The 19,044-nt window shown below is 39.7% G+C and overlaps 1 protein-coding gene and 1 long non-coding RNA gene across 2 annotated transcripts; both read left to right on the plus strand.

The window, feature by feature from the left end:
* Positions 1-6,773: 6,773 nt before the first annotated feature.
* LOC139823818 (uncharacterized) lies at positions 6,774-10,658 on the plus strand. Its single transcript, XR_011734895.1, has 3 exons — positions 6,774-8,039; positions 8,177-8,430; positions 8,544-10,658. It is a non-coding gene; the product is annotated as an uncharacterized lncRNA (long non-coding RNA).
* Positions 10,659-14,291: 3,633 nt separating this feature from the next.
* On the plus strand, positions 14,292-18,832 carry LOC139823840 (uncharacterized). The gene is made up of 7 exons (XM_071796310.1): positions 14,292-15,829; positions 15,910-16,095; positions 16,224-16,289; positions 16,373-16,453; positions 17,940-18,026; positions 18,161-18,220; positions 18,472-18,832. Exons 1-7 carry the CDS (start codon positions 15,711-15,713, stop codon positions 18,689-18,691), a joined length of 819 nt encoding a protein of 272 aa, XP_071652411.1. The 5' UTR covers positions 14,292-15,710; the 3' UTR covers positions 18,692-18,832.
* Positions 18,833-19,044: the final 212 nt, after the last annotated feature.

Raw genomic sequence — 19,044 nt, forward strand, 5'->3', positions numbered from 1 at the left:
TGAAGCATATCGACGTAAAGTACAATTTTATTCGTGAAGTGATTGCCGATGGTCTTATTCGGGTTAAATATTTGCCCTCGTCTAATCAACTGGCGGACATTATGACAAAATCATTGCCAGTTGCATCATTTGAAAAACTAAGAAGTGCATTAGGAATGGCAGATTGAGAGGGGGTGTTAAGTAGTGTGCAATCTGATCACCCTGTATATATACATATTCCCTAGATCTTGGTTTTGTGTAAGCGGCGCTAGCTGTTGTTAGGTTGCCAGGCAACGCAGACTTTCTTTTATATAATGTTCGTTCGTTGCGCGGCTAGAGACACACACACGTTCCTTTATTCTCTTCGCGAGCGTATCGCTGTACTATTTATTCCACAAAGTTATCAGTTAGAACGCGAATTCACTAAGAGCAATCAGTCAATTCTAGTTTTAACTAAATTATTTTAGTTAAAACGCACTAAAGCGGTCAGTTAATTCTAGTTTTAACTGAATTATTTCAGTTAAAACGCGAATGTACTAAAGCATTCGGTCAATTCTAGTTTTAACTAAATTCTTTCAGTTAGAACGCGAATTACCGAAAGGGCTTAGTTAAAACTAGAATTTACCAGTAAATTCGGGTTTTGACGGATTTCGGGTTTTAACTGTAACATATATAATATATATATATATATAATATGCATGCATCACCATTTAAAGTCAGCTACACAAACAGTGGTCAAATCTGGCCATATTGTCCTCTGAAAAGAAGCAGGAGCCAATATAAATAGAAGAAGAAGAAGAAGCAGTCACATGCATGTGATGCATGCATTCGTCGAACCATCAGAGCTGTAATTTGTACAAAATATTTAGTAATATATGTATAGAGGAAAGTCCCCTATTATGAGATAGGCTCCTAATATGCGACAGCGAGGTTTCTGCTAAACTAATAGGCCCTATCTGTTGGTTCCACCATAAACTTATTGCCTTTGGGGTAAAACCTATTTAGTGAAAAATTCATTGTTTGATCGTACGTGTAGTCGTTGCAGAGAAAGAAATTGTGAAATTGATGTTGTCAAGTGTCATGGATATGAGTCTTTAAACCTTGTTTATTATATAATTAATAAATATTTGGCAATAAGTTCTGCATGCAGCGATAGAGTAAGGTCGTATTAATAGGAAAATACGGGATATGTTGAGTTGCTCAATTGTAGAGATTAGATTTGGTGATCGCGAAACCGCAAGGCGTGGTGCTCGTAACATGAGATATACTCAGGATACTCCTGGGTTGCTGGAGTATGAAAGTTATTGTATAGTAATAAAAGAAGAGAAAATACTATATTAACGTTAAGGGAAGGTTTATACGAATTTATAAGACTGTGCTGACCTTGATTTGAGAGGGAAGGGTGGAGGGGGAAGATTAGGTACAATATTGAGTAAAAGTGGGTTTACGATTGTTGCAAATATGCTTCTCCATTACATTTGTCTTTCAAAAACTTTAAATAAAGTTTTTTAAATGAAATATCATGTATTTTGCACTTTATTAGCGATTTTCCGAAGTCTCTCATATTAGGAGCACACTTTTGCGATTTTTCCGAAAGCTCATTTTTCACATTTTTCTAATTTTCAGCAAAATTAATATTTAAATTAAATTTTACATTTCAGCATCTTAAAGCTTATTAAATTCCCTTCAAAATGACCTACTATATCTTTCAATTCTGCCCATAGACTTCCGGCAATCACACAAAATAGATATGGTATCTCATAATCGGGTACTTTTTTCTAGTAATACTAACCAACTTATATAGCGTGCGTTCGGTTTGGACGCTCACGCGCTGTAAGCGCTTATGAGCGTTACTCACGTCGTTCGCTTTGGCGTTGTAAGCGCTTACGGATCGACTAATGACGTCATCGTTGACGTCATAACTTCTGCTGACAAACGCTTATTTCTGTAAGGTAATTTATCGTTTGAAATTTTCATGTATTATTTTCATTTTTACGCTGAAGATGACACAAAAAAATGTTGAAACGTCCGAATTTGTATTAACTAATATATTTTATTATTGACTTATTTTGATTGCGCATTAATTACCGCGCGTGGCATTGCCTCTTTCACTTCTCTTTATTTGATTTAAAAATTGAAATAACAATGTGTAATAATAATATTAATAACATACCGATGTGAATCTGGGGTGGCCATTTTTCATATAGCGATAAATAATTGTTTTTTAAGTGATATTGTTTTACGTCCTAATTTTGATCTTTAGTAATTTTAGGCTTTAAAATTTGTAGAATAAAATTAAATGTTGCTTGCTTTATTCTAAAAAAAAAAGATTTATTTTAAAAATTAAATATTCTTCCTTGCATATATAATAATTCTAATAATGTTATTATTTGTGCAAATATAACACACAATAACCTATTGTCTGCCATTTTGACGTGCTCATAGTCGCTTACATTGCCAAAACGAACGACATTTCTTACTATTGTGTAAGCGCTCAGATACCAAATCGAACGATTGAAAACAGCGCTTATAAGCGGGAGCGCTTACAGCGCGTGAGCGTCCAAACCGAACGCACCCATATATATTGTGACGTTGCAGTTTCGCTGCCTCGTGGCAGCGCCCCGCTGCCGTCACAAGACGCGGATTTCGCGCTCGAGGACGATCCAAAGTGTCGATGCGAGATCTCCCGGGACATAATTAAGCGCGTTTGCATGTTCTGATCCTGATGAATGCGAGGGACAACGAGAATTGGAACAAGTCGGGAGAATTGAGCCGAGAGATCGATCGACGGAAGCGGACCGCGGCGAGGCTCGCGGGCCAACGAGCACAGGGAAGCGCAGGAGGACACACGCGCGGCGCGTGACACAGCGGCGGGCGGACCCGTAGAAGCAGGGCCCCGGGACGCCGGCGCCGGGGCAGAATGAGTCTCACTTGCCCTCACTCTACTGACCGGACTCCGGGATGGATGGTCACCATTCCCGGATCGAGATGGAGAAAAGCGGAGGCAATAACGTCCCGTCCGCTGCCGGGAAGGATCCCGAGAAATCGCTGCGCGAGCGAGGGGCCCATTAAACGCCCCGCGGGAGTCATGATTTAACAGCCCTGCGCAAGGATACGTCGCGAGCCTGCGAGCTCATCCCTAATTGGTCCGCGCTAGAGATCCTCAAGTAAGAGATTGGACACCGTCGACCGTCCGCCATATTGTTCAGGATACCTATGGCGCGCTTTCCAAAAATGTTTAAATCAATTTAGTATCTATATAGTTTATTAACGTACAGAAAATAAATTTAACTAAAAATTCATATATGTTTATATTAATAGTTTAAAGAAAATCAGATTTTTGGAAAAATTTAAAAATAAACACGTTGTGACCGTTCGTCGATATATATATTTTTTTTTTCCTTCTTTTTCCCTCTTTTTGGACGCCCATGCGTTAATTCTCTCCCGTAGCGTTCGTCTTATTGTTAGTTGCCTCATTGTACACCTTAGTTATTAAGAGTATTATTAATAACCGCTTGTCCTATTTTCGCGGAGACACTAAACCAGTAATAGGGAGAACGTGACTTCGGTTGGCAATATTTTAATTCATTAGAATGAAATAATAACAGACACAACTCCCGTAGCGTTCGCCGGCCCTACCGCGCGGCGAGCGTTATCGGACCGCCTCTTATCTTGCCTATTCAGCACCATCCTTTCAACGAGTACAGTACATCTTCATTCCTTATATTTTCCGTCGTACATAACGCAAAAACGAATTAACCCAGTCAGATTGCAAGGAGTAACGACACATTTAAATATCGTTAGCGACAAACCATTCGAGCCGCCCGAGCGCGTTCGTTTCCTAGTATTGTTGCTTATTATTGCACCACGCGCTTACCCACGCGCGCTCGTACTCTCGCAGTTCGCTATTTTATATGTTTTGCCTTCGCTACGTAACTGTAGATCGATTAATCCTTATTAGCGTAGATTAACGGGCGTAACTTTGAGCCAGCCGCCTCACGACAATACAGCCATGAAGTAAAGAAGCTACCACACGTATACGACGCTATCGCAGTTTAAGTTTTGGCACGCGCATCGCATGTACCCCTCAAATAAATTTCGTTAACTTCTCATTATTTTCATTTATAACCGGTGTAACGGTAACGATGGCCTCTTATACGTATGATAGCATAATAGACCACTCCACACACACCCGACAACACACACACGATTATCACACCGTCTCAGGGATAGTTGTAATAAATAATTACACTGACCGGTTATGTAAGCTGGATGCAGCCCGCGATCCGCGTAGATACAACTTAAAGGGACAATAGCTAATAATTTTTTGTAACGGCTTGGCAATAGATTAATAATAATATTAAGGAATGCATACTGTCAGCAGTTTCGAGAAGGCGCGCGGAGAGCCAGACGCTCTCACGCTCACCCGAGCCGGTTACCTCGATACGGATGCTGTCATCAGCACCTTCCCACGGCGAATACGCCTCGCTTCTAACCGTTAGAAATAATTAATTACAAACTCCTTTTGAGTTACAGTAAAGAATTTTGGAATCAATCACGAATTATTATCAGAAATGGTAACAGATGTGCATCAGCAACAACAGCGACAGCGCCGACGCTAACCGCTCGCCTTCTCCCGCGCTAGAGACGTACTGTTTAGAATTCTAGGATCGTAAGCTAGATCGAAGTAGAAACAATCCTGCGTAGTAATTAAGTTACTTATTCAAATTTATCCGTAGTTATAATAACAATAAGAAGCAAGGGAAGACTCCCGTACCGAGCGACGCTTGCACTTGATACGCACGGCCCGTGGGCCCTCCTCCTACCCCCGTACCGCACTGCGCTCAGCAATATAAGGCCCTGCCTCGAGACGCGGGCACTTCTTGTGTCGCGAATTTTTCAACAGTTAACTTCACGCTATTTTATCTCAATCTTAAGTGTATTTTAAATTAGAATCAGTAAAGGCTCCGTCGATTAAAATCAGTGCAAGCGCCCCTCGAGATCCTCAGGTAACCAGCCTGAAGGTGCGTGCCACGGACTATTCACAAGGTAGCAGTTCCATTCGACAACGACGACGATCTTCGATCAGACCTTTGAGTAACGAAATTTCGTAAGTCGCGACCTCGCGCCACTCTCTATTATACCGTCGCAAAAGCGCCCGCCTGTTCTTCCGCTCGGCCCGGGCAGCTTTCTTTTTTTCTTTTTCTATTAAATTGGCGCCTGCCGCTTTTCAGCGGACAATTTTGACCAGATTTGTAACTGTTTGTTAAACAAAGTCTGAATCACTGTTAGCGTAGCGAAGTCTAAATGGAAATTACTGAAAATCTGAGTGGAATCAATGCAGACAGTAACAGTCGCAATACTTAAAAAAATTTTCCTTCCGGACAAAAACAAAACACGTCCGAACCGGTCCGCGTACGTTGAGCGAATTGCGGCCCGGGCAGCGCTTTATCACCGCTATCGCGTCCCGCCACGAACGTAATAGCCGTCTCAATTTTATTGACATAGAATCGTAATTGTATTACTTTTGTGATCGTACGAGAAATTCTTTTCATTCAGCAAAATTGACTGCGAAACCTCTCACTACAAATCATACGAAAGATATAAGGCTCTGGTTTCTATTTTCCCGTACATATATATATATATATATATATATATATATATATATATATATATTCCGTAGCATTTATGTGTTATTAAACCGCCGGACGTAACAACGTCATAATGGTGTGTTTAAACAGTAGCGCAGAATATATAACCACTATCAAAATTCTTTATCCTCCTATTTATATTTTTAAATTACAAAAATTTCATACATAATAGTAATACAATGTTTGTATCCGACGTAGAAACAAAATAAGCAATTTAACAAATTTATATGCATAATTCTAATAAATAAATAAATATCTGAAATAAATAAAAAATTTTATTATTTAATACATGTGTGCATAGCTACACTTTTACTTGCAAAAGTATTATTATTCACATATTTATCAGGTGATATTACAGACATTTGTTTTAACTTTACTCCAATAAAATACTGTATAATTTTTTGTTTCAAAGAATGACAATTTGGTATATCATATGTTAGATTATTACAGATATCAATATAAAATTTTCTTAAATCAATACATTTGTCATGAACTATATTAAAATAAAATCTAAATATTTTTTCAATATTTAAAATAAAATAAAATGTTTTCTTATCAATAAAAAATAAGGTATCATTTTTTAAACAACGTATACGCGTTAATGCAGTATATGGATATGTAGTTGCAATTGTACTACTTGTTGCACTAATGCAATTATCACAAATATTATATCTCTTTTTTATTTTATAATTTACGTACCCTCCTAAGTAACATAAACAGTTTAGACTTATATTATTAAAAATTATATTCTGGTTATCACAAATATCACTTATATTTGTTTGTACTATATTATTATTTAACAAATTCTCTTTGGTTTTGTCTTTTTTTAATTGTCGTCTTTTTGCAACAACAATATTCAAAAATTCTGAAAAGAATTCTCTATCATCAAGGTCATAACTACTATTTTCGGAATTTTTCATATATTGTAAAATTGTTATTAATTTTAAATCATTTTTAAATTGTATAGCATTTGGAATTACGTGCTTCATTCGGATAATTGAAAATAAATTTTCGAGGCAATCCTGCATAAATCTTCCTAATAAAACAAATTCGAAAGCTTCTTTTTCTAATAAATAGGTACTTAATTCTATAGCAGATTTTGTGGAAATAATTATTTCTTTTTGAAAAAGTTTCCATGCCTCTGATTTGCCAACTTTTATTTTTGAAATTACGTCATGTAAAAAGTTTATTGTTTCTTCAAATTTAGTCATATTTAATTTACCTAAAGCTAATCTCGGAGTTCTTGATAGCGAGCCGCCGATGCCGCCGATGCCGGAGATCGACATTCGGGTGCGCGATCGCGGCAGGTGCAGCCGCTGCACCAGGGACTCCGACACGATCGACACTTCGGAGCCCTGGTCGATGAGAGCTCGAACCTCGTGCGGATTCCCGCGACGGTCGGCAACGATCACGCGCGCGGTCGCGAGGAGGATCGCCTTGCGGTCGTCGGCCCGTCCGACGGCGGAAAGCGCGCTGACTTCAGCGGCTGGTGGCGGCTCGGAACTGTACGCGTCGTGAAGCATCGTGTGGTGACGCGAGTTGCACGTCATGCAGTTCCTGGTGGACTGACACTTAGCCACCAGATGGTTGCCGAGACAATTAAAGCATAGCTTGTTTGTCTCGGCCACTGTCTTTCGCTCATTGGCTGGCTTGGCCTTGAAGTCGGGGCACCCCATGAGCGAGTGCTCCCCGTTGCAGAGCGGACACTGCGAAGGCTCCGTGCGCTTCGCGTTGTGTGTTTTCGCGGATCGTGATGGCTCACTCGCGGTGTTGGCAATGTTCTTCGGTTTCGCGGCGTTCAGCGTGAGAATGCGCTTCGACATGAAGTCCGTGAGCTTCTCGTGCTCCGGCGGCTCGACGGAGTCCGAAACGAATGATTCCCACTCGAGTCGCGTACGCTGGTCGAAGAGCTCGACAACCAGGTGGTTAAAGAGGTCCATTCCATGGGACTTTATGGGCCTCCCGATGCTCTCCTGCGCATTGACTGCGGTTGTGACGGCGTTATGGATGCGGCTCAGCTCGTCAGCGGTTTCTCCCTTCATTTTCGTCACGGCGGTAAACGTGGCGAAGTTGGAGCGTATCAACTCCTTCTTGTTCTCGAAATGTTTATTCAGAATAGCCCACGCGCGGTCGTAATTGTCACCGGTCACCGTTAATGAACTCACTAATTTTTCAGCGGGCCCTCGCAGACACGATCGAAGGTAATGGAGCCGCTCAACGTTCGAAATCGACGAATTCTCACCGATGATCGACTTGAAGAGATCTCGAAACGACGGCCACTCCTCATACGCGCCCGAAAAGTTCCGCAACTGAATACGCGGCAGTGACGTCTTAGGAGCGTGTTCACTGTTTTGCTCCGGTCCGACCGGCACTCTGGGCGACGCGGGTTTCAGTTTATTCGCGAGACCGGTAAGCAAACTATGCTGATGCACGTAAGTGTTCTCAACAGTGTCGACAAAATCTGTCTTTGCGTACTCACTCTCGTTGTAGAGTTGCCCGTAACATGCCCGAATGAGATCATGGTTCGACTCGAATTTTGCCCACAGGTCGTCGAGAATGCGGATGCGGGTGCTCACAGCGTCGAGGGTGAGCTTGTCTGCACCCAGCTTCCGGAGGTTGTCCATGGCGCGGGAGATGCGGCCGTGGATGTCGTGCTGACTGCTCAGCAAGGCGCTCTGATCCATGCTCATGTTGGCGGTCATTCGTTGAGGATGCACTCCCGAAGTCGCGGTTGCCGGTATAATCCGGCTCGAAGGACCAGAAATGTTCGAGAGCACGCGGTTGCGCGAGATAGCGCGAGGTAACGAGACGACCACAAAAGCAAGGAACAAGTACCGAATTGAAAAATAAACAAATATATTCAATAAAGTCTAATATATACAAGTATATACAGTTCTTTTCCTTTTTGCCAAGGAAGCCGTGGAGCGCGCACAGAAGCTACGGCTAGCGATGCGGCGAAAACGTTCAAAACGCGGAACAGCGGTGTGCAAAGCGGAGTACGAAAGCGGGTTTTCTATGATCTGCGAGCGAAATCGGTTCCGCGGCGCAGCGATGGTCCTTTTAACACCTCCGAGGCGAAACTCCCTCCCTGGAGATTTCCCAGAATTTCGGGAGGGTGATTGGCCGTCGGAGTCCTGCGTCATGGAGCCGACGTCACCGGTTTCACGTGGCGACCCGACGGGGTCGTCACCTGTTTTCGAGTCCTTTGTGTATAGCATGGATCGTTCCTTTGTTCTAGCGTTGTTGTTTGACTTTATTATCGATAACAATGTTAAAGTTTCTAGAAAGCTAATCCCGAAAGATCCATGCTATACCGAATATTTCCGTGACAATTCTTATGCGACATTTTTCGCGAACATTAGTCACTTTTACTTCATAAAATATTAGAACGAAATTTACTGCAAGCGTGCATGTGCTTACATGCAGCCGAACGCGACTTTGTCGCAATGCTAATTGTTGCGATCTCAAACATAAATCAATACATTTGTCATGAACTATATTAAAATAAAATCTAAATATTTTTTCAATATTTAAAATAAAATAAAATGTTTTCTTATCAATAAAAAATAAGGTATCATTTTTTAAACAACGTATACGCGTTAATGCAGTATATGGATATGTAGTTGCAATTATACTACCTGTTGCAATTATACTAATGCAATTATCACAAATATTATCTCTTTTTTATTTTATAATTTACGTACCCTCCTAAGTAACATAAACAGTTTAGACTTATATTATTAAAAATTATATTCTGGTTATCACAAATATCACTTATATTTGTTTGTACTATATTATTATTTAACAAATTCTCTTTGGTTTTGTCTTTTTTTAATTGTCGTCTTTTTGCAACAACAATATCCAAAAATTCTGAAAAGAATTCTCTATCATCAAGGTCATAACTACTATTTTCGGAATTTTTCATATATTGTAAAATTGTTATTAATTTTAAATCATTTTTAAATTGTATAGCATTTGGAATTACGTGCTTCATTCGGATAATTGAAAATAAATTTTCGAGGCAATCCTGCATAAATCTTCCTAATAAAACAAATTCGAAAGCTTCTTTTTCTAATAAATAGGTACTTAATTCTATAGCAGATTTTGTGGAAATAATTTTTTTTTTTTTGAAAAAGTTTCCATGCCTCTGATTTGCCAACTTTTATTTTTGAAATTACGTCATGTAAAAAGTTTATTGTTTCTTCAAATTTAGTCATATTTAATTTACCTAAAGCTAATCTCGGAGTTCTTGATAACATTATGGTAAAAGTTTACAATAACTTACACAGCTCGGATTACTTTGACCTTGACATATGTTGTCAAGGACATAATACTGAGTAACTTTTCCTTATAACTTAATCGGCGGTCGCTTTTTATTAAAAAGTTATTAACAAAAAAAAGTTTGGCGACCTCACCGATTTCAATGACCTTGATATATGTTGTCAAGGTCATGACCCCGAGTGACCTTCAGAAGGTTTTAGCTGTTGCTCGTTATTCGTTAAAAAGTTATTAACAAAAAAAGTTTGGAAAATACGTAGGTTAGATGACGCGCTTTACAAGTATTTAACTGTTTAAAGCGCGTCATTAATCTACATAGGTTAGATGACGCGCTTTAACAGTATTTAATTGTTTAAAGCGCGTCAACTTACCCATGCGTAAACTATTTCGGGGCTACCGCACCTCCCCCGAAAGCAGGGGGGGGTGTGGGTGAACCTCGGTTCGCGTGAAAGTATATATGCGTGAACTATTTCGGGGCTACCGCACCTCCCCCGAAAGCGGGGGGGGGGTGTGGTTGAACCTCGGTTCGCGTGAAAAGTGTATGCGTGAACTATTTTGGAGCTACCGCACCTCCCCCGAAAGCAGGGGGAGGGGGGTGTGGTGAACCTCGGTTCGCGTGAAAAGTGTATGCGTGAACTATTTCGACATATATATTAGTCATTTATGCCTTCCAATACTCAAAATAGATGCTATATTTTTCAAACTTTTTTTGTTTATAACTTTTTAATAAGCAGCGACCGCCGACTAAGTTATGAGGAAAAGTTACTCAGTATTATGTCCTTGACAACATATGTCAAGGTCAAAGTAATCCGAGCTGTGTAAGTTATTGTAAACTTTTACCAACATTATCTTAAACCATTTTGATATGAAACCAATGAACCATGCAGAAACGTCAATATTATATTCATTTTCCCTCGTAGTTGTCCTGAACAATATGGCGGATTAAAGCACCAATCAAAAGTTGTCTAAACGGTGTCCAATCTCTTACTTGAGGATCTCTAGTCCGCGCTATAGCGTCGAGGGGCCGCGTACGCCCGGGGTGGGGCGCGCTATCGATTCCGCCATCGAGCGAATTTCGGTGAGCACTCCTGTACGGGGATTCTCTAACTCCTTAACGACAGTTTCGGTATCGTTGCGCAGCTTTTTTATTATATATAATACCTTGCGCAACGATACCGAAACTGTCGTTAAGGAGTTAGAGAATCCCCGTACTGGATTGTCTTTGATAGCAGACGCGTCGGAATATTAAGTCGCGATATCTCGGAACTTCATTAACCTCCTGACGGCTACCCTTTTACCCTTGGGAACGACGGTGAGGAACTCTCGAGAGGGAGCAGACGAACGGTGAAGTTGCCTCGCGTGATAATTTTGTGTAAAGCCACGACACCGCCCTCCGGGCCGCGCTCTCGTTCGGGAATAATCTCGGTAATTAGCGTATTCGCCGACAAGGCGTTGACAGCGATCGACAGCGAAAGCGAGGGGCACCGGAATGGTCTCGTGGCTATGGGATCGCGACCGGAAATTGCGAGCTCCTGGAGATCGTGGTAGGCGCATCAATGACGACTTTCGATATCGCGAATGCGCCATTTCTCGCGACCTTCGTGTTCGCGACCGCGTGTGTCACGGTGCGTCGTAATTCGCCCGGTCGGGATTTAGATTCCACACGCGATATTAATTGCGTTCGGATGTTACTCGCGTTGGTTTAATTGCGTTCAGATGTTACTCGCGTTGGTTTAATTGCGTTATTAGGACGTTGCCTGCGCTACGATTATTACTTGCGTTAGATTAAGATAATTTGGCGACAGAATTCCTACGCGGATTTGGAAGCTGCGTTCACGTGCTCCGAGCGTGACGCACCATTATTTCGCGATATTTCACGTTCGAACCTACTTCCTAGTTACTCTATTATTTCGCGTTTACCTCGATTATTTCGTATTCGGTCGCATATCTTGGCCGATGTTCTATATTAGCTGTAAGTTTAGTTTTCTACTATTGTTCTCTTATTTAGTACCAGCGCCTTCCGCGCGTTCACTGTAAACTAGCTCAATGTCTAATCTATTCCGCTCATTTCTGACGTTCGCGTTACCATTATTGTTGGTTTGATTCCTGACGTCAGCATTATCATCTATTTGCTTGATTTCGATGGTTTAATAATGAAAGCCAAACTGACACTGACTGTTTCACCTCCGAAGAGAATTACCTCAGAATAAACGTTGTTATTCATTTTTAACTGCCTGAGTTCGTGATTCATGCGTCACCCCGCTGAATATCGCGCTGCCCTCTATCCACCCCGCTCATAGCCGTTAGGTCGAGCTAGCCGATTCCTCGCACACCGAAATTATTTCGTCTTGCGTCTTTCTCTGGTTTTTCGCAATTTTAGCGTACATTAGTGGACGCTAATTTACGCGTCTGGCGCCCAACAATAAAAATTTCGGTTATTGAATCGTCGAACTGTGCGAGAGAACCGTCGGAGAGTCCTACCATCCTTCTCTCCCTAATCCTTTTGATCCGTCGTGCGCCTTGGGCGCGAAAAGAGACGTGACAATATGTATAATAAGGTTTTATTTCGTGTGCCAATTATTTCCACCAATTATCTCAGAAAGTATTGGTTTATTGGAAAAGTGTTTTAAATAAAAGTTGAAGGGTTTGAAGGAGACCGCAGTAAACGATTTTATTAGATTTTGTGTCCGGAGCCTGTATTGAGCCCAAGTCAAATTTTTTAAATAAAAACCCCTATTTTTTATTATATCATCTTTCTCTACTAATAAATTTGAACTACTTTTGTCTAAAACATTTTTTTATTTGTCTAATACTTTTTGAGATATTCAAGAAAAACTTGGTAACTTTTTCAATATTTAGCTTATGATATCTTGATAATTGTTTGCCAGAGAAAAAAGTGGTATAGAGGACTTTTTGACTTAATTTTGTCTTAAGAATATGCTGTTGCAATAGCACTCCATTTTTTTTAAATATTTGTAAACACTCCAAGAAGATGCATACATAAATATTAAAAAAAAATTGGAGTATACTATTGCAACAGCACATTTTTAAAATAGAATTAAGTTAAAAAGTCCTCTGTACCACTTTTTTCTCTGGCAAACAATCATCAAGATATCACAAGTTAAATATTGAAAAAGTTACCAAGTTTTCCTTGAATATCTCAAAAAGTATTAAGCAAATAAAAGAATTTTTCAAACAAAAGTTGTTCAAAATAATTAACAGAGAAAGATGGTACAATAAAAAATAAGGGTTTTTATTTAAAAAATTTGACTTAGGCTCTATTGGGTTCAATACAGGCTCTGGATCCAAAATCCAATAAGATCTATTGGATGGTCTATTGGCCTCTTTCGAACCTTTCACCTTTTATCTAAAACACTTTTCCAAGCCGTCAATTGACACTTAACGAAGATTAACACAATAACATTTAAACGACACCCAACGATAAAGGGATCATGGCGACACTGATTAAATCGACATAGAACATTAAAGGTTAACACCCTGTTGACACCAAACCAACATCCAACGATGAGGATCAATCTCCAACCTACACTAAACATTGAGGCTTAATCCCCAACCTACACTTATCATTAAGAATAAACTCCCGATATACACTCATCATTGAGGATTAAACCCACAACTTACCTAAACCTTAATGGTAAACACTCAATCTACACCTAAATTTAAGTGTTGACACTTAACTTTGATGACAAACACTAAACTTACGTCCAAATTTGAGAGTTAACACTCAAATTTGAGTGTTAACCATCAAAGTTGAGTGTACTTTTTCATAAGGGTTAGTTGCTTAATTTAACTTCTTGTTTAATAAATGAGCGGATGCAGTACTGAAAGTGTACCTATTATATAATATTTTAATTTCCAAAATTGTCAAATTACAAACAGGAATTTTATTGTGACTTTTACAGTTATAAAGTAACTATTTAATGGAAATGGAAGCATTAAAAAAATAATATTGTAACGCAATTATTATAATGCTCTGTTTCGTACGTGCTCACGCATGAGCCTGATCTCGCGATTTAGATAAGGAAGCTACACACACAACTAATAAGGAAGTGAACTGTACTGAGATTATGTATTCGTATCTGACTTACAAATCAACGCTTGTCTTTATCTCAATCAAAAGATATGCATAGTACAAAGAAATGTCATACATAAATGAAAACTGTATAAAATACAAGAAGAAAAGAAATGATTAGTTAATAAAGATCCTTTCTCTGATTCTCATAAGGTTGTCCTTTTCATTAATAATCTTAGGAAAGAAATAAATCTTTTATTTTTAATCTCTCAATATTCATCTAAAAATATTGAGTATCTTATTTTATCTTGTCTTGAAATTATTGACGTAGTCAATCTCTCGTCGTATATCTATGTCTCAAAGAAAGGATCGATCATATTAAACTCACAAAATAAAGCATAACATTCATAAATATCAAGAAATATATACAAGAAATAATTGTAATTGAATTTAAAACAACCTGGCTTCGAAGCGCGGATCTAGCTCGCGGCTGGCCTGGGTTCGAAGGAGGTGCGGAGAAGCAGACGGGTGGCGAGGTTAGCAAAATGAAGGCGTGTCTCGGTTAACAGAAAATAGTAAAGTTTATTCGATAACAATAACAATATATACTCGCGACATTTACAACGGGTCAATACGTGTGTACCGCTTTAGCTGGATTCGCTCGCGTGTGCCCGCGCGGTTTCCGACGGTTGGGCGTGCGTGTGAGGCGACGTTGGTTTGGTCGCGGGCGGCGCGGGGCAACCCGCAGTATGTGCGGGGCGGAGCCGTTGCTTTCGTAGCCTCGTGGACCGAATCGCGTGGTGGTAGGTATCGGTACGGGCGGCGCCGGTTTCCCGGTCGGCTCGGCCCGGAGCGCGGAAAAATGGTGCAAAGCGCGGCGGCGATATGGATCGCGAAGCGTGGGTAACGCGGCGGAAGCGGGTCGTCGGCCGAGACACGCTCGGCGAGGGCAGAGAATGCCGGAGGCGCTCTACCTTCTTGACCGGACAGGCTTCGGATGATTTGGATAATAGAGAGAAGCGGGTCCTTCGCCGAGACGCACTCGGTGAAGACAGAGAATGCCGGAGGCGCTCTACCTTCTTATCCGGACGGCTTTGGGTGATTCGGATAACTGCGAAAAGCTGGTCGTTAGCCGAGACACACTCGGCGAAGACAGAGAATGCCGGAGGCGCTCTACCTTACGTTCGGACTGGCTTAGTGCGGGAATTCAGGATCGGTGTTGTCGGGAAGACGGATGATCGGGAATCGCGCTCTGTGCCAGCAACGCCGGGCTTATATACGCGTCGCGGCGGCGTCGCGGCGTAGTGGGGGTAGCGACGGCGATCGCGAGCGCCGGGCCGGTGCGGCGGAACGATCGGGGATCGCGGCGCCCCGTATCACAGTATATACAGTAGCGCAACTCCTCTGATTTCGTGTTGGCCAAAACGGATTGCGCATGCGCGAAATAAAGCACTACCTCTGTCTCTTTTCTTCTTACTTTCTTTCCTTTTCTAACGGATTTAGAGGCGCATTTAAATGCTAAGGCGTTAAAGTGCTATAGACAGCTATAGATTGACTTGATAAAAGTCGGAAAAAAAATTGTGTGAAGTGTGTGATTGTAAAGTGTGTGATTGTGAAGAGATTTGTGAAGTGATTGTGAAGTGATTTGTGTATTGGAAGCATAGGAAGGAAAGTTAACCTGTATAAATTTTATACAGGTTTTCTTTTCTTTGAGAGCACTTTGATCTTAGCTTTGTTTCAGATTTTTTGCTACGAGAAGGAATTAGAAAATGGAAAAAACCATTAAAAACTTTAAAAAAGAAAGTCATTGGTGTGCAGTGACAGGATGTATGAGCACCATAAATGTGGAAAAACGACACTTCTTCCTTTTTCCAAAAGAACATGATAGGTACAAATACTATTTTAATAATTGTTTACATTATTATTTAATTATTTGCGTAATTTAATTAATTATTCTGACATATACAGGTGGTTGGCATGGGTTCAAGCATGCAGAAGATCAGACTTAATACCGAAAGGCCCCGAGTATGCTCACCGCAATTGTCGATTGTGCCATGTACATTTTGAGGAAGATAAATATAAAATGGTCAAAAGTCGAGCTCGCCTTCATCCAGATGCTGTACCAACAAGATGTTTAGAGTTCACTAATAATAAGTAAGTTTTTATTTATATTAGTTTTAATTACTCTTTATTTGGAAAATCAGGAAAATCTATAGTTTTGTAATACTTCAGAATATTTTTGATAGTAATATAAAATAATTAAAAAATATATTATTTTACAGCAGTACTACAGCTTCTACAGTATCAACGGATGTAATAGTATCAATGAAAAATGAAAACAATAATGTGTAAGCTATTTTTGCATTTATCATAAAAATATTAGAAAAATTAAATTTAAATTAACACATAACTCAAATCAACTTTTTTCCAGAAGCACAATAATGGACAACGATGAGGCTTTGAACATTGAACAACACATGTCAATGGACACTGTACAAGAAGAAACAACAAGGTGCGTCAAATAAAAAAAAAATATATATATATATAGGAAAAAAGGCTCTTGTCCTAGGTCCTTAATTCTCTCCATCCATCATAAAAAGAATTTATAGTGAAGGGGATAAGAGGCTACAAGGGTTCGCAAGGATCCTGTAAAATTTCAGTCTGCTTCAGTCTGCTGGTAGCAATCAAATGCAGAAATACTCAAATCGATGAAGAATTTAAAATATCAAAAAATATAAGAAACTAGCTGCCCCGGCGAACTTCGTACCGCCTAACAGTAATGAATGTAGTGATAAGACACGCAAATAGTCCCTCTCTCTCCCTCTCTCTTTCTCTCTTCCTCTCTCTCCCCCTCTCCCCTCTCCCCCTTTCCCCCTCTCTCCCCCTCCCCCTCACTCTTTCTCTATTTCCCCCTCTTTCCCTCTCTCCCTCTTTCTCTCTCTCCCCTCTCTCTCCCTCTCTCCCCCTCCCTCTTTTCGTCTCCTCTCTCTCCCTCTCTCTCTTTATCCCCCTCTCTTTTTCTCTCTCTTTCCCCCTCCCTCTCTCCCTCTCTCTCTCTCCCTCCCTCTATGTATTTTTTTTATGTATTTGGATATCTTTCTAGATTAATTTTTTTTTACGTGAATTTTTTCGATATTTTATTAGTTATTCTGCTATTCCGGAAAATTCTACCCCTATTTCATATACTTGTGTTAAATTTCGGCCCAGCCGTTCTTGAGTTATAAATGGTGTAACTAACCCGACTTTGTTTTATATATAAAGATATCTACAACTCTTTTTTCTATTTTTGAATTTATAATATTTTTATAACATAGTTAACTTCAAAGAAGATGTATGAATTTTTTATATTTTTTTCAATTATTTTAATGATGTGTATAAAATGGTCTACATGTCTGTTCCGGCATCGAAATTATTGTCCCGTAATCCACACGAAACGTTCGTCGGAAGCATCGCCACAATTCGTTCATTTTGCAGATCATCGCGAACGCTCTCGAAACGAAACGCTTGGCTTAAACGAACACGTGATCGTCACCAGTATACACAACTTCTGCATTTGGTTGCTACCAGCAGACTGAAGCAGACTGAAATTTTACAGAATCCTAGCGAGCTTTGTGGCCTCTTGTCCCCTCCACTATAAATTCTTTTTATGGTGGACGGAGAGAAGGACCTAGGACAATAGCCTTTTTTCCTTAGAAAAGTTTTCTTATATGATGTACGAAATATGTACGTGTTGAGTTTGGAAACTAAAATCGATCGGTTTAGATATATGGAATGTGGATTACGCGCGTTGCTCTTCTAATAACATTGAATAATATCGATTTTACGTATCATTTCTATCTTCAAATATTCGATTAATTATTTGAAGTTATTTTTACAAGTGATTTTGTCCGACGTGAAATATAATTTCATGTTTAAGAATCGTCACAATTACCACACATTTTATATACAAATATTAAAACCAAAATTGTAATAGCTCATTTAACTCGATTTTTTTGTAGCAATACATGTTTCAACGTTGGAACGTTTGAGATGGATCTGGATGTACAGATTGCAACTCCATCAACAAGCAGAGAAGAAAATAACAGGTAATAATAAAAGACCAGTAATTATTTTCATAAACACTTACCAAAAACAATATATATAATAATTTTTTTCAATGTTTGGAAAATATTTGAATATTGTAATAAAAATAACATTCTTTTAATTATACCTTTTGCAGTAACTTGCAATTACCTGAACCTGAACGTGTAATGAATAATGATGCTGAAATTGCTGGACCGTAAGTTTTATTTATTTTACTTCAATCTATATATCTCTTTAGCCCGTATTAGACTACGGATTGGGATTGAGATTGGATTGAAATTTAATCAATCAGAACAGAGAAAACTGATCTCAAGTTTAGTAAACTTTGCTCTGATAAAATTTCAATCCAATCTCAATCCCAATCCGTAGTCTGATACGGGCTTTACTGTATTAATTTATCATCTGTTTTTGCAATCTGTAAGAAATGTAAATATTTTGTGTGCGCAGGAGCACATCTGGCACATGTACGAAGACCCAGCAAGCAAATATGTCTTCCGACAATTCTCCTCGAAAGACGAAACTGAGATTGAAGAATAAGAAGTTGAAAGCGCAAGTTAAAAGTCTGCGAGAAACGATTAGACGGTTACGAAAAGGTAAAGTGCCTAACTCCCAAAAAAAGCAGCAAATGCGGAGGATGCGGATCAGTTTGAGACTCTGCGTACATTAGGAAGTAAGTTATTACCTGTAAGGTTTGCGAGATTGTTGTCGGCACAAATTGATGCGCAAGTAAAACGTAGTCGTGGTAGAAGGTACAATCCTGAATTTAAAAAATTCGCATTATGTTTATATTTTTTAAGTCCGCGAAACTATAGAGAATTGAAGAAATCAATTCCATTACCCTCAATACGTTGTTTACAATCATTGACTCAAACGTGGAATATTGCACCTGGTTTAAATAATAAAATTTTTGATACTTTAGCATTAAAATTAAAGTCATTGCCTCCGATGGATAGACATTGTATTTTATGCGCGGATGAGATGAGTTTAAAATCTCATTTATTTTATAATGTATCGCGAGAT

Source organism: Temnothorax longispinosus, unplaced genomic scaffold (assembly GCF_030848805.1).
Source record: "Temnothorax longispinosus isolate EJ_2023e unplaced genomic scaffold, Tlon_JGU_v1 HiC_scaffold_19, whole genome shotgun sequence".
Lineage (NCBI taxonomy): Eukaryota > Metazoa > Arthropoda > Insecta > Hymenoptera > Formicidae > Temnothorax > Temnothorax longispinosus.